Consider the following 15,915-nt stretch of genomic DNA (forward strand, 5'->3'; position numbering starts at 1 on the left):
CTGGAGCTCAAGCAACCATCTTGGACCATGAGGTAGAATGAATGAGTTGAGGAGGGCACAACAGCAAGATAGAATCGTAGAGCTTGAAGGCTGCAGCTACCCTGCCAACTCTGGATGGCTTTTCAACTCTTTGCAAAAGAGAAAAACTTCTATGGTTTATGCTATTGTTATTTGGAGTTTTCTAACGCTTGTAGCCAAGCCCCTGATTCTAATTAAAAAAAAAAAAAAAAGATTGTTAGCTTCAAGGGGTGGTGGGTGGGTGGAGATTCAGAAGCTTCAAGGAAAAAGAAAAGGCAAGGGGTGAAGTAGTCTTCCCAGAGAATGAAAGACAAACTGGATAAAGAAAGTGTAGTAAGATTTTCTGGCTGCATAAGAGAGCCCACTTTTAGATGTGTGTTGTAAATTTTTTAAAATTAAAAAAAAATTTAAAGCCCAACTCAGGGCTCGATCCCAGGACCCTGAGATCATGACCCAAGCCAAAGGCAGACACTTAACCGACTGAGCTACCCAGATGCCCCGTGTGTTGTAAATTTAAAGAACGAGTGAGTGTGGTTTTATGTTTTTCTCTAGCAAAGTTTTGCTGCTCGGATGCAGGGATGGAGTAGGAAGACAGTTTGGTCTAACAAGGGTTGGGAATTAGTAAGGATAATATTATAAGAGTGTGGGGTTCGGGGAAGTGATTATAATTTTGGACTATGGGACTTGAGCTGGGAAGGCAGAGCGTGAGGACAGGAGTTGAGAGGCAAAGAACAAGGAGCTTCAGTTCTCTATTGATATATAACCAACCACCCTAAACTTAAGGGCTTAAAAGAGCAAATACTTATTGTTTTGTGGCCTGGCTGGGCTCAGCTGGGTGGCTCCTGTCCACACATGTAGCTGGTGTCGCTCATGTGGCTGCATCAGCTGGGAGCTCAGCTGGGGCCAGATGTCCAAGTTAACGCCCATCCTCCAGGGCCTCTTTTCAAGTGGTGTCTCATCTTTCAGGAGACTATTTTGCTACTGGTTTCCAAGAAGACTAGCCCCAGTGGGCCACAATCCCATTAAGCCTCTGTATGCATCATTCATGCTAATGTCCCAGTGGCCAAGCAAGTCACATGTCCAAGCCCAGAGTCAGTGTGGAAAGGGTCTACCAAGTACATGAAAACCAGGAGTCTTATAGGGGGTCATGAAGGTAGGCAGTCCACCACCGCCCACCCTCTGGCCTCTCCCAAGGCCACCAATATCCCATCACAGCACCCAGCTCAGACCTCAAGTCCAGGATCTTGCATCTAAGTCAGGTCCAGGTGCAAATGAGGTTGCTCAGGTATCCTTCCTTGGGTGCAACCCAGCTGTGTGGGTCCTCAGTGCAGAGACTCATGAACTAAAAAAAACCAAACAAACAAAAAACAAGTTCTTGGGGCACCTGGGTGGCTCAGTTGTTAAGCGTCTGCCTTCGGCTCAGGTCATGATCCCAGGGTCCTGGGATCGAGCCCCGCATTGGGCTCCCTGCTCTGCGGAAAACCTGCTTCTCCCTCTCCCACTCCCCCTGCTTGTGTTCCCTCTCTCGCTGTGTTTCTCTCTCTCAAATAAATAAATCTTAAAAACATACACACACAGTAAATTACCTTTAAAAATAAATTTTCCTGGGGCGCCTGGGTGGCTCAGTCGTTGAGCGTCTGCCTTCGGCTCAGGTCATGATCCCAGGGTCCTGGGATCGAGCCTCGCATCGGGCTCCCTGCTCAGTGGGGAGCCTGCTTCTCCCGCTCCCACTCCCCCTGCTTGTGTTCCCTCTCTCGCTGTGTTTCTCTCTGTCAAATAAATAAACAAAATCTTTAAAAATAAATACATAAACAAGTTCTCTTTCCCTACAGACACAATGTACATTAATGAGACAGGGACAGAATATCTTCAATAGACATTTCTATTAAAATATGGGAGAAGCCTCGAGTGTGGGCTGGATCTAGGGACTTGCATCCAAACAGTAGAGTATGGAAAAGGACAAATAATAACTTTACAGTAGAAGAACCTGGCAGACACCGCCCTAAGCGAGTAATCAAGGTCAGCATCACCGCTGATAAGTCCTGCTGACATCATGTCTCTCTGCTGTGATGCAATGAGACCACATCAGGGGCGCCTGGGGAGCTCAGGTTGTCAGGCGTCTGTCTTCTGCTCAGGTCATGACCCCAGGTCCTGGGATCGAGTCCCACGTCAGGCTCCAAGCTCAGCGGGGAGCCTGCTTGTCGCTCTCCCTCCACCTCTCCCCTTGCTTGTGCTCTCTCTCTCTCTCAAAGGAATAAATAAAATCTTAAAAAAGAGAGAGAGAGAAGACCACATCACCTCCGAGGTCTCCTCCCCAAACCCAGAACTCCAGGCTAATCACAAGAGAACATCAGACAAACCTCAGTTGAAGGACATTCTACAAAAGTGACCAGTACTCCCCAAAACTGTCAAGGTCATGAAAAAGAAGGAAAGACAAAAATTGTCAGACCACAGGAGACTAAGGAGACTAAATGCAATGTGGTCCCTTGAATTGGTTGCTGAAACAAAGAAAATGTCAGTTAAAAAAAGTGAACTCCAAATAAAGCCTGGAGTTGAGTTAATAGTAACGTACCAGTGCGGGCTTCTCGGTTGTGACAGACGTACCATAGAAATCTAAGGTACTGACATTAGGGGAAGATGAGGGAAGAGTGTCCAGGAAGTCTCTGTATTATATCTGCAATTTTTCTGTTAATCTAAATTTATTCTAAAGTACAATGTTTTCTAAGAAAGATTTTATTTATTTATTTGACAGAAACACAGCGAGAGAGGTAACACAAGCAGGGGGAGTGGGAGAAGGAGAAGCAGGCTTCCCGCGGAGCAGGGAGCCTGATGTGGGGCTCGATCCCAGGACCCTGGGATCATGACCTGAGCCGAAGGCAGAGGCTTAACGACTGAGCCACCCAGGCACCCCTCAGAGAATTTCTTACTCTGAGTAGCTTTTGCAAGCTGGAGAGACTGGGAATGAAAAAAATGTTTTACTTTCCAACCCAGTAAGTCCTAGACTGGAAATATTTTCTCCAAATTCTTCTTGAAAACTAAACAGTTCTCTCTTTAGCTCATTCATCACTTGTCATATCATTCATTGTGAAAAGAAGCCAACTGTCCCCGATTTCCTAGGGCTGCTGGGTGGGTTAGAATGACAGCGCTTTATTTTCTCGCAGTGCTGGAGACCACAAGTCTGAAATCAAGGTGTTGGCAAGGTTCATTCCTTCTGGAGTCTCTGAGGGAGAGTCTGCTCCAGGCCCCTCTTCCAGCTTCTGGTGGTGTCAGAGGTCTTTTGTGCCCCTTGGCTGACCTGCCTCTGTTCTCACGCATCTCTGTGTCTTCATAGGATGCTCTTCTGTCTTGCGTGTGTGTTTCTTCTCCTTGTAAAAGCACCTATTGAATTAAAAGTCCAGCCTACTCCAGTGATGGCTTCCTCTTAACTAATTACGTCTGCAGTGACCTTATTCCCAAATAGCATCACATTCTGAAACACTGGGGGTTAGGGCTTCGATAGATTTTTTTTTTTTTTTGCAGGGACAGGTGTGTCACACTTTAGGAGTGCTGGGATAGGTTAGGCTACGACTTCCATTCGAGGCCCTTGTGGTGGGAAGTGAGGACAGACTCTAAGGGTGTATATGAGGTCAGAAGAGGGAAGAGTCCCTGGATCTCTTCAAAGAGAACAAGTTCTCATTGGAGGGCAGCTCTTTTGGTGGTCCAGATTAGGGGTTCTGGAAATTAAAGGTGTTCAGGGACCCCCACCCAGCTGTCCTCAGCCCATACGTCAGGGTCTCATTCATTCTCAACCAGGACCTGGTCCTGGCACAGCTTTTGCCATAAGTTTAACGGTCTTTGAAATGACCCTCCCGGTCCCTGGGAACATTCTTTATTTAGAGATCTACTTTGTCTAATGTAAACATAGCCACCCCAGCCTTCTTTAGTGTTTATGTGGTATATCTTCTCCCACCCTCTTGTTTTAACCTATTTTTATATTTAAGATGGGCTTGTTGTAGACAGTATATAATTGGGCCCTGCTTTTTTATACCACCTGACACCCTCTACCTTGTAGTTGGGGTGCTTAGATCACTTACATTGAACATGATTAGTGACATGCTTGGGTTTGGATCTACCATCTTGCTGTGTGCTTTCTATGTGTCCCAACTGTACCTGTTTTCCTTTTCCTTTTCTGCCTTCTTTTGGATTTGTTGAAAATTTTGTATGATTTATTTTCTTTGTTGGCTTATAAGCTATAACTTGTGCTATTTTAATTTCTTTACTCTTTTTTTTTTTAAAGATTTCATTTATTTATTTGACAGAGAAAGCAAGTGAGAGCGAGCACACAAGCAAGGGGGGAGCAACAGAGGGAGAGAGAGAAGCAGGCTTCCCGCAGAGCAAGGAGCCCCATGTGGGGCTGCATCCCAGGACCCTGGGATCATGATCTGAGCTGAAGGCAGACACTTAATGACTGAGCCACCCAGGCGCCCCTAATTTCTTTACTCTTTGCAGATATATCTTTAACTTACCACAGCCCACATTCCAGTGACTATATCCCTTCACTTCTGCTGTGAAAACTTTGCCTGTCCCTTTATTTCCCCCACCTGAACACTGTGCTATCTAGTTATACATTTTACTTCTATATATGTTATAAATCCCACATACATTTTTTTAAAGATTTTATTTATTTGACAGAGACACAGCAAGAGAGGGAACAAAAGCAGGGGGAGTGGGAGAGGGAGAAGCAGGCTTCCCGCTGAGCAGGGAGCCTGATGCGGGACTCGATCCCAGGACCCTGGGATCATGACCTGAGCTGAAGGCAGATGCTCAATGACTGAGCCACCCACGTGCCCTGAATTCTTCAGCTTTTGCATGTCTGAAAATCTAGTTAACCTGTGTGTTTGAAAGATATTTTCACTGGGTATCGAATTCTAGGTTGACAATGTTTTTCTTCCAGCACTTCAGAGACGTTGCTCCGCCATCTTCTAGCTTGCCTGATTTCCATGAGAATCTGCTGTCATCCTATCATTGCTCCTTTGTACACAGCATGTGTTAATTCTTCCCTCACCCCCTGCTGGCTGCTTTCAATATTTCCCTTTATCATTTGACTATGATGTGCCGGGCTGTGGTTTTCTTCCTGTAGCATGTGTTTGGGGCTTCTTGACCTTCTTGGATTTGTACATTTATAATTTTCATCAAATCTGAAAAATTCCTGGCCATCATTTCTACATTTTTTCCCCAATCCCTCCTCCCTCTCAGGACCCCTATCACACGCATATTAGGCCATGTGAAGTTACGCCACAACTCACTGATGCTCTGCTCTTCCTCTTTTTGTCCAGTCTTTTCTTCTTCTGTGTTCTAGAGCAAATATTGAGGGTGTGCAACCCCAGGGGAAGGCCAGGGAGGTGAGGGCGGGAGGGTCCAACTGCATTAGGAATTACACAGTTGCTGGACCACCCCACGCCAACTTCCAGGGAATGCAGGCAGGATGACAGCTCCCCCTTGGTGGTCCTGACATCCTCTGGTCACCCTCTCTTCCCCTCCACTACCTCCCCCTCCTCCAGGGCCCACTCTCCTGCCCCCCCTCCCCTCTTGTGTTTCCTTTAAAGCTTCCCCAAGGAACTGTCCTGGAGGGGAATGGAAGTGTCCTGTGTCTTTTTTTTTTTTTTAAGATTTTATTTGTCTCAGAGACAGAGAGAGAGCGAGTGCACAGGCAGGGAGAGAGGCAGAGGGAGAAGCAGGCTCCACGCTGAGCAAGGAGCCCCATGTGGGGCTTGATCCCAGGACCCTGGGATCATGACCTGAGCCAAAGGCAGATGCTTAACCGAGTGAGCCACCCTGGTGTCCATCCTATGTCTTGTTACGAGAGCAACTGTGTTTGTTAAAACTGATGGAACTCCACACTTAAGACATTTTACTGTATGGAAATTCTATCTCAAGCTTGGAATGAGGCCGGAGGGTCTGAGCAGGGTCAGGTGGTTGGATCCCTTGGAACAAAATAGGACCTGGGTCACTCAGGGCTGCTGGCCTCTCTGATGGCCCTAAAACTCAGGAGGCTGAGGGGATATCCTTCCTGAAGCAAGAAGGGGACAGTGCCCCCAGCTCTGGCTGGGTCAACTCAGGGTGAGAGGTGGGGGCTCCCTCATGCAACTCCCAGGCCCCTGTGTGCTCTCATGTCTTTGTTTACTTACTAAAAATGACATTTTGTGATATGACATCTGGGGTTGGGGGACGGATGGGGGAAGAAAGGAAACCAGATTGGCTGTGAGCCAGCCGGTCTTGGGTGATGGTGGTGATGGGCACATGTGGACCCATCCTTATCTGACTTTCTGCACTTTTGCGCACATCTGATATATATATATTTTTTACTTTCTTTTTTTTTTTTATATGACAGAGAGAGACACAGCGAGAGAGGGAACACAAGCAGGGGGAGTGGAGGAGGGAGAAGCAGGCTTCCTGCAGAGCAGGGAGCCTGATGCGGGGCTCGATCCCAGGACCCCAAGATCATGACCTAAGCCGAAGGCAGACGCTTAACCATCTGAGCCACCCAGGCGCCCCTGATATTTTTTTTTTTTAAAGATTTATTTATTTATTTATTTGAGACAGAGAGAATGAGAGACAGAGAGCATGAGAGGGAGGAGGGTCAGAGGGAGAAGCAGACTCCCTGCCGAGCAGGGAGCCCGATGCGGGACTCGATCCCGGGACTCCAGGATCATGACCTGAGCCGAAGGCAGTCGCTTAACCAACTGAGCCACCCAGGCGCCCCGCCCCTGATATTTTTTATAATAAAAATGTAAAGAACAAAAACAAAAACAAACCCACCCTGAAATTTGCATCTTGTTTAATTTGCAAGTCTTTCCCAGTAAGGGCTCTTATTTCTTGTGTGGTAAATTGCCTGTTAACTCCTTGGGGGTCTCAGCATCTTTGTTTTGTAGAGTTCATTTACAGCAGCTATTCTATAATCAGAATATTAATCCATTGTTATATAAATATTTTCTACTACTTTGATATTTGCTCTTTGTTTTTCCTTGTCTTTTTCAAGCAGACATTTTTAGTTGCCTCGTGGTCTCACTTCTTCCCTGTAGCTCCAAAGCTCCTGCCCCAGCAGGGACCTGTTCTGCCTCATGCCGCTGTCCTCATGAGCCTCACCCAGTACACATCGCCTGTTTTGGAGTCCAGCCGGTCACCAGCAACCCCCCCCACCAACAACCTCAGCCCTGTTGCTGGGCCCTCACTTTCCCTTGGGAACCCCAGCTCCCCTCTGCCCTGCTCCCTTCCCACCAGCCTTCTCTGGGGGCTTCTTTTTCTCTCCCCAGCTCAGCTCCCTGGCCTGGAAGGGAGTACCCACCTGCCCTGTTCCTCACTGTGGCCTGCAGCCGCTTCCCCACTCCTCTTTGCAGGAGTCCCAGCTGACACCAGCCATCCACTGTGCCCACCACCAACACCAGCCCTTGCTGTGGGCATCGCCCCATTGCTGCGCCAGGTCTGAATTCCTGGTGGTCTCAATTTCCTGTGACCACCCTTCAACTCCCTGCTCCTCAGTCTTGACCTCTTCTTCCTGCCAATGACCTCGTCCTCTGCCCCAGTTATGCCCTTGACCCTGTCACCATCTGTAACTGTCCCCCTTTACCCCCACTCTAGCATTTTCTCTCAACACCCCATTCTCAGATCATCACCTACTCCCCAGCTCAGTCCTGAAGATGCTGACCCCAGCACTCCGGAGCCCCCACACTGTCATGCCCTTACCCCTTCCTCACTCCATTTAGATTCCACAATCATTGTCACCTCTCCCTTGCATACCCTCTGGGCTCAGATGCCCCTTTCAGAAGCTCACCTGGCAAAAGCCCAAACCTGGATGAACCCAACCACTCTGCTTATCCCCACTGGCTTCCCTGCTGCTCCTCAAAAATATACATTCCTATCTCCTCTGGAATAGAGGCTAAAGCCCACAACTGTCTCCCAGGTCTGGCCTCTGCCCCCTCCTGCTCTCATGATCCAAGCTATCACCTGGTCTACTCATCTTTCTGGTTAGTATCTGTGTCCTGGGCTGGCCATGGGCTCTAGAAGCAGGTGGGGAGTGACTATTATGAGCTGTGAGTCTCACCTCACATTTGGGAAACAGAATGAGCAGATCATGGGTAGCCCACTATGCACACAGGATCCCAGCTGGCTTTCAGGAAAACACCCCATCCCATTCTACCGAAGAGAAGGCTGAGGAGGGGGGTGTTGGGGTACCAAGGAGCCAGGCCAAAAGAGGCTCCTAGCTAGGGTGGGATCCTGGTAAGCCGGGGGGGGGGGGAGATCCAGAAGGAGGAGTGGACCCTCTAGGCTAGGTTAGACTGGATTGGAGTCCTACTAGAGTGGAGGGGGGTGAGAAGGTGACCACAGGCCCCAGGAGTGAGCACACACAGGGATCCTGGCTCTGCTGGGGGCAGGTTGCTGGGGACATAATTCAGTGAGTCTTCCCTTTAAAGCCTGGCCTTTCAGCAACATGGGACCTGCTCAGGGCTGGAGGTGGCACGCCCAGAAGCAGAGGGAGATAGAGGGACATAGAACCAACACTGCATCCCCTCATCCCAGCTGGGTAAGAGGCTGGGCCCAGCTGCAACATGAACCAGGACAGAGGAAACAGTTTCTGAGGACCAGAGGCTCTATGGGGGCAGGGTGGACAGACCAACTCCCTGGGTGCTAAGGCCCTGAGGATTGGAGTAACCCTCAACTGGCTGAGTCCTCTGGGAGCCAAAGCATACTTGTCTCTCACCTTGTCCTCTCCTGCAACAAAGCCTTCCCACCAGGCCTCCAGCCCTCAGTGGGAGAGATTCAGGGTGGCCTCCGGTGGAAGACAGCTGAAACTTTCCAAAAGCATGAGAATCACCATCTCATGAGAATCACCGTCTCCTAGCTGGACCCCAGGACGGGCGCAGCGACCTTGGGATGCCGGCGGGGGCAAGAGGGGTGCTGGAAAGGAGGCGGGGTGAGGAGGCCCAAGTAATTGAGACTGGGCCGCATGTGTGTTCTGCACCCCGGCCACTGCGGACTGATGGCCAAGGCCTGTGCCCACCTGCCCCTCCCCGCCAGGCGCCCCGAGGGGCTGCGGACTCCACCTGAGCGAGCCCGATCAAGGGCCGCCCGAATAGTCCCCTCGGGAGCACCCGGCCGTGGGACACATGTGTCTGTGCCCTGACGCCTTGTCCATCAAGAGGGTTGGGAGCCAAGGGGGCGGGGAACTTGACAGAGAGAAGCAGGGACGTGAACAGCGAACCAGGGGATGGAGGGACGGGAGGATGGTTGGAGGAACAGAAAAATGACCGAAGAGGTGAAGGGGGCGGACAGAGGACGTGAACAAGAGGACGGGTAGCCGAGTGGAAGAATGAGGGAAGGGGCCAGGGAAACACGAGCATAAGGATAGAGTGACTGGGAGTAGAGGAGGGGACAGGGATGAAGTCAGAGAGGAGACAGGGGCGGGTTGTCCGGGAGGAGGTGTGGGGGGGTGGTGGCGCTTGGGAAGGGCCTGCGCCGGGCACGTCCAGCCCGCGCCCGGAGGGTTTGCCCGGTAATTAGGCCTCGGTCCAGATGGGCCCCCAGTCCCGCAATCAAAATGCTAATTGGCCCCGCGCCTCCGTCTGCGCCTCGGCCGGGCCCTCCTGGGAGGGAGCAGGGACTACAGGCTTGCCCGAGGGGGGGTCCCCGTCCCCGCCCCCACTTCAGGCCTCGCCGGCTGCGGCTCGGCGATAAGGGGGCGGTGACGCCCCGCCCCCGCCCCTCGGGAACGCCTGCCACGCAAGATGAATATGCAGCCGCGGCCGTGGCCAATGCCACAAAGCGGGCCTGTGGTCTCCGCCGCGTCCCCCGCGCGGGGCCAGCTTGCTCACACCCACACTCGCCCGCCTCCAGGGCCGAGGTGCGGGAGGAAGCGGGGCGCGGGGCAGGCGGCGGCGCGGCTCCGAGCTCAGCACTCCCGGCACGCCCCCGCACGCACGCTCCCGGAGCGGCCCGCCCGCCGCGCGCTCCCGGCCGGAGTCCGCGGTCCCGCCGTGCCGCCCTGCACAAGGTCACTGCGTGTAGCGACGGGTGCGCGCGCGCCCCCACCTTGCACGCGCTCCGGGCTCGGCCGCGCCCGGACACTCCCCCGAGCCACCCCTGCGACCTTGGTCTTCAGTGACAGCGGGCCGCGCGGAGGCGCGCTCTGAGCGTGGACTCCCGAACCACCCGACGCAGGCGAGGGAGGGGACAATGGCAGCTCCGGAACCTAATTGAGGACATATGTCCCCGCGCGCGGCCATTGTGCGGCCTGGAGCCCCCGACAGCCCCGCGCCCGGCCATTGGCGGCTGGGCCTGACGTCATGGGGGCTGCAAACTCGGGGCGGGCGGCCGCGGGAAGGGTTATCCGCCTGGTTGCGGGGCCGCCGCGGGGAGCTGCAGCCGCGCGGAAGGGTGTAAAACCACCAGTGAAGTCGAATTTCTAGAGCAAGGGCATGGCAGCCCCTCTCCCCCTTCACAGCCCGTTCGCTGCGTCGCCGCTGCGCTCGACATCCGCCCCTTGGGAAAGAGGCGGGGGGGTGGTGTGGGGGGTGGAAGGAGACCTCTCCAGCGGGCACGGGGTCAGCCCGGGTGACCGAGTGGCAGGGAGACACTGCGGCACGGGGAGCGCGCCGCGCTTCCACACTGCGCTTTCGCTGCCTCAGCATTCGCTCCTTCGCCTCCCGCCTCCCCCACCCGTCCCCTAAGATCCCTAGCCTCCATACCCGATAGCTAGGCAGGCTGGACCAGACTGGGATCCGCCCTGCGTTCTTCCCCACAAGATCCCAAGTCTGGGGCTCATGAGTCCCAGGCCTGTTTCCACTTCTCCCCCGCACGCACGACAATGCCGCAGACCTCTGGGCCTCCATTCCCGAAGCTGCTCGGGGGAAATCCACACATGCGGGGGCCGCGGCATCCCCAAGACCCCTCCCAGGAGACCCCGGCCGGGCCCGGCCCAGCGCAGCCATTTCCGCCGGCCTCTCCTCCCTCCCCTACCTCCCCCTCCCTCAGCTTCTGGGCTTTAAAAGCCAGAGGCTGGGCCCGGCCGCAGGCAGAGGCGGCCGCGGGCGCAGGAGGCTGGGCCCAGGAGCTGTCCGAGCGCTGAGCCCCGCCCCCGGAGCCCCCGTCCCTCCCTCTCTCCTTCCCTCGGCCCGCCCTCCCTGCGCACCCCTCCCCCCGAGGACCCCCGCCCCCCGCTCGCCGCCGCCGCCGCCGCCGCCGCCGCTCGCTCCGGCTGCAGAACAATAAAGCAAGCCTCCTAGAGACCCCCGCCGAGGACCCCCGCCTGGCGGCCGAGCACCCGCGGCCCGCCCCTCGCCGCCCGCCGCGGCTGAGCGCGCCGGGTCGCTGGCCGAGGTGCTGGCCGGGCCGGCGCTGGCCGCGGTGCTGAAGCTGCTGGCGCTCCCGCCGCCGCCGCCGCCGCCGCCGCCGCGTTCTCCGGGCCCGGCGCCTCCACCCTCAGGGGCATGGGGGGTCGCTGACTGAGGCTCCGCCGCGGCGGTGGGGGGGGAGGGGAAGGGGGCCGCGGAGCCGGGCCAGCCCTGCACCCACTCGCAGCCTCCGGGCCCGGGACGGAGCCGCTCCCCCTTCCCCACCCCCCACCCCCCGGCCTCCTCCCCCGCCTGTCCAGGGGCGGCACTGCGGGCTGGGAAGCCGGGACCAGAGGAGGGAAGGAAAGAAGGAAGGAAGGAAGGAAGAAAAGAAGGAAGGAAGGAAGGAAGAGAAGACAAGACAAGAGAAGAGGAGAAGAGAAAAGAAAAGAAGAGAAGGAAAAGAGGAGGAATCCAGAGGAGCAGAGGAGGAAACGCAGGGCAGGCAGGCAGGCAGGCAGGCAGGAGGACGGTACTCCAGCGGCAGCATCCAAAGGCCAGAGTGGGGACCCGTGCTGCCTCCGCCGCTCCTCGGATGGTGACGGGGCCCCGCCGCGGCCGCAGCCCCCCCGCGCCCCGGCTCCGCAGGCCCGCAGCGCCGGTGCCCCGCAGGAATCATGCCCAGATCCTTCCTGGTCAAGAAGGTCAAACTTGACACGTTCTCCTCGGCGGACCTCGAGAGCTCCTACGGGCGCGCCCGCAGCGACCTCGGAGTGCGACTGCACGAGAAAGGTGCGAGCTGGGCTGAGGCTGGGGACAGCAAGGGGCCCAGGACAATGCTGGAAGGGGTAGAGGACCAGAGTATGGGGATGGAAGGGCCGGGGGCCTCAGGAAATAGACCCGAGGGAACCAGAACCAGAGGGAGACAGTGGCTGAAGCTGGACTGTGGAGGAAGGTGGGGAGAGGGGAACGCAGAGGCAGGCTAAAACAGGGCCAAGGCCGGGCAGGGAGAGTGTCAATGCAGGAGAGAAGGTGGGGAGCAAGGATCCGAAACAGGAAGTACCTGAAGGTACACACGGACCCACACCCTGGCTATGCGTATGGACACTTGCTGATATGACAGGACCTGCTATGCATGCAGACCCACACCCAGAAACCTGGGCCTTCCTGAGTATCAACCTCTCTTTCTTGGCTAGGGTCAGCAGAGTGCTGTGAGTTCCAGGGAGTAGGCATGGGTCCAGTGGGGGCCGCCACCTGTCAGGACTAGGGTACCAGCAGAGGGGCAGCAGTATTTCCCCTGCAACCAAAATAGGGAGGAGGATGTGGGCACGAGGGCTCTAAGTAGGGAGGTCCCAAGTGCTGGAATTAGGGGGAGGCTCTTTGTGTAAGGGTGCCCAAGTTCAAGGACAACTGTTAGCATGCAGGCAGGAGGGCTGGGAGTGCCAGCAGCGTGGGGTGTCGGAACAAGTGTGACCTGAGCCTGTGTGAGCCGAGCCTGTGTGTGAGCCTGTGTGCGCCCATGTGACTGCGTGTGGCCATGTGACTGTGTGCGCTTGTGTGTGACCCTGTATGAGTGTGTGCCTGCCTGTGTGCCACTACATGGGACCATGTGACTCTGAGGCCGCTGTGCACCCATGTGACTGGTGACCCTGGCTGAGTGTGTCCAGGGTGGCTGCATGTGTGACCCTGCATGAGTAGGTGGTATGCTGGGATCAGCGAGCAGCCCACCCTGGGAGGACACTCCAGGGCTGATGGTGGCTGGGAAGCTGGGTGTAACCCTGAACAAGCCAGAGGCCGCATCATGTGGTGCATGCATTTGTGACTCTGAGGTTGTGAGATCCATCTTGTACCTTGAGAACAACTGCAGTTACCGGCATTAATGATGCTGCCTGCCAGCAGCTTGTCCAGTGAAGGTGTCCCCTGGTGGGTGCCCTGGCACTCTCCAACGCAGCGACTCCCTGGTCGCCGGTCCTGAGGCTTGGGAAGGCCCTTACAAAGGGTTAGGGCCTGGGGGAAGAGGACTATGTGGAACAACGTAGGACCCAAGGGTACAGGATGAACGAAAGGAGTCAGGGAAGAAGCAGAGTGGATGGAGGAAGATAGGGCTGGAGCAGGAAGGGGGTCAAGTCCAGTGAGTAGTGGAAGACCTGGGAGGGAAGAAGGAGGTGCTAGAGAGGGTAGGAGGGGCTGCCGGAGGGAGAAGTCTTCAGGGCTTGTTGGGGGGCCTAGGGGACCAAGGAGGGGCAGCATCAAGCCTGGACACGAGTTCTAGGTGTCGAGGGGAAGAGCAGGTGGGAACCCCGAGAGGCAGAAGTGACGGGGTCCCTCGGTGGGCGGTCCCGGCTTTGTGCGCTGCGGGTCCGCAGTGTGTTGCATAATCAGGGAAAACTGCTGAAGTGGGGAGAACCCGAGGGGGAGGAGGGGTGGAGGAAGAAGGGCGAGGGAAGCGCCGCCCCTCCCCCCTGACCTTGAGGCTCCGCGGAAGGGGGGCAGCCGCGCCCGAGGATGCGCCTCTTTCCTCCCCCTGCGAGGGTGGGGCGGGCGGCGGGGGCGGAGCCGAGGCCCGGCCCAGTCTCATCTGTCCTCTCTTCTCTTCCCCTCCCCACCTCCTCCATCCTCCTTGCCCCGCGGTCCCCCGGCCCCTTCTCCTTTGTCCTTTTTCTTGTTCCCTCCTTCCCGGACCCCGTGTTTCCCGCCGCCTTCCCGTGTGTGTCTCGCCCGCTGGCCGGTTCCCCCTCCCTCTGTCTGCCTGTCCACCTCGGCCCTCAGGATACCTCAACGACTACGCGGGGCCCGCCTCCGTCTACGATGGCGATGCCGAGGCGGCCTTGCTCAAAGGGCCGTCCCCAGAGCCCATGTACGCTGCGGCCGTGCGTGGAGAACTGGGCCCGGCGGCCGCGGGCTCGGCACCGCCTCCTACCCCGCGCCCAGAGCTGGCCACAGCCGCGGGCGGCTACATCAACGGCGACGCCGCCGTCAGCGAGGGCTACGCGGCTGACGCTTTCTTCATCACCGACGGGCGCTCGCGCCGTAAGGCCGCCAACGCCGCCGCTCCCTCCACGGCCTCTGCCGCAGCTGCCGACTGCGACGGCGGAGGCGGGGCCGGGGCGGGTGCGCGCGGCGCGGGGTCGGGGGCCGGGGGCCGGGGCGGCGCGCGCGCGGGGGTGAGCGCGGAGGCGCGCGCGGGGCCCGGGGCTGGGGGCGCAGGGGGCCGGCACGCTTGCGGCGAGTGCGGGAAAACGTACGCCACGTCGTCGAACCTGAGCCGCCACAAGCAGACGCACCGCAGCCTGGACAGTCAGCTGGCGCGGCGCTGCCCGACGTGCGGCAAGGTGTACGTGTCCATGCCGGCCATGGCCATGCACCTGCTCACGCACGACCTGCGCCACAAATGCGGCGTGTGCGGCAAGGCCTTCTCGAGGCCCTGGCTGCTGCAAGGCCACATGCGCTCCCATACAGGCGAGAAGCCCTTCGGCTGCGCGCATTGCGGCAAGGCCTTCGCCGACCGCTCCAACCTGCGCGCGCACATGCAGACGCACTCGGCCTTCAAGCACTTCCAGTGCAAGCGCTGCAAGAAGAGCTTCGCGCTCAAGTCCTATCTCAACAAGCACTACGAGTCTGCATGCTTCAAGGGCGGCGCTGGCGGCGGGGGCCCCGCGGCCCAGGCGCCCGCCGCTTCGCCGCGGCTCAGTCCTGTGCAGGCCTAGGGCGGCGGTACGTCCGCCAGCCCAGACGGGTCGGCTCTCAGCAATACGGGCCCCCAGGGAAGTCTCCGCCAGCGCCCGGGCGGAGGGGCCGGAGGGCGGGCCCCACCTCACAGCAATAGAGGGAGGGGGCCCGGCCCCGCCCCGCCCGCCAGGGGCCTTGTCGGCCCCTTCAAGCAATAGGGTCCTGAGGGGAGACCCACCCCGAACCCTCTCCCTTCCCCTCCAGGGTGCCCCAGGCTTTTTCCCAGCAATAGGGTCGAGGAGACCCAGAACCGAACCTCATCTCCGAGTTAGGTCTCTGAAGACGGGGGTGGGGTGAGGTGGGGGGCACCCCCCTCCTCCCTCCTCTGCGCCCCTGGATAGCGTCGCAGAGACTCAGGTCTTCCCCACCCCTTTCCCAAGCCTTCCAAGGGCCAGGCCTGCGGCCTAGACGTCCAGGGGGCAGACGGGGAGGAGCAGGAGGGAGGGTCCTGCAGAGGCGTCCCTACTCCTCAGTCTTCGCTGAACCCCAGGAGTGATAGACGCGTTGGGGATCGGGGAGAGAGGCGGACGGCGGCACCCCTCTCCCTTGGGTTCTTTCTGGGCCCTCAGTCCAAGCCGCTCTCCCACCCTCGCCTCGCATCCTCTGCCAAATCCGAATTCTTCCAGCCCAGCTTCCCGGGCTCTGTCCTTCATAACGAATAATAATGACGCATATCGAATCGCATGGACTTATCCGACCTCCTCCGACCCCACTCCCGCCCTGCCCCGGGGCTCCCTCCCTCGTTCCCGGGCATTCGGTGTTGGAGGACGGATCCTGGGGCCCGGCAGGCAAGCCTGGGCACGGCCCATTACACACCTCTCTGTATTCGCTTTGCGGGTAAAGCCCCCTGGGGGGGTTGCGG

The 15,915-nt window shown here is 57.2% G+C and overlaps 1 protein-coding gene across 1 annotated transcript; it reads left to right on the forward strand.

Moving 5' to 3' along the window:
• Nucleotides 1-11,701: 11,701 nt before the first annotated feature.
• Nucleotides 11,702-15,031, forward strand: SCRT1 (scratch family transcriptional repressor 1). Its single transcript, XM_045899182.2, has 2 exons — nucleotides 11,702-12,116; nucleotides 14,094-15,031. The coding sequence occupies exons 1-2, from the start codon at nucleotides 12,002-12,004 to the stop codon at nucleotides 15,029-15,031; spliced, it is 1,053 nt and encodes a 350-aa protein (XP_045755138.1). The 5' UTR covers nucleotides 11,702-12,001.
• Nucleotides 15,032-15,915: the final 884 nt, after the last annotated feature.

Source organism: Mirounga angustirostris, unplaced genomic scaffold, assembly GCF_029215605.1.
Source record: "Mirounga angustirostris isolate CCGP_5_RB_7025 unplaced genomic scaffold, mMirAng1.0.hap1 SCAF_4, whole genome shotgun sequence".
Taxonomy (NCBI): Eukaryota; Metazoa; Chordata; class Mammalia; order Carnivora; family Phocidae; genus Mirounga; species Mirounga angustirostris.

Excerpts from the sequence above, each read along its gene's own strand:
- SCRT1 (XM_045899182.2), top strand. The coding sequence starts at position 12,002 with ATGCCCAGATCCTTCCTGGTCAAGAAGGTCAAACTTGACACGTTCTCC. Across the intron at positions 12,117-14,093 it reads AGTGCGACTGCACGAGAAAG|GATACCTCAACGACTACGCG; the intron begins GTGCGAGCTGGG and ends CTCGGCCCTCAG.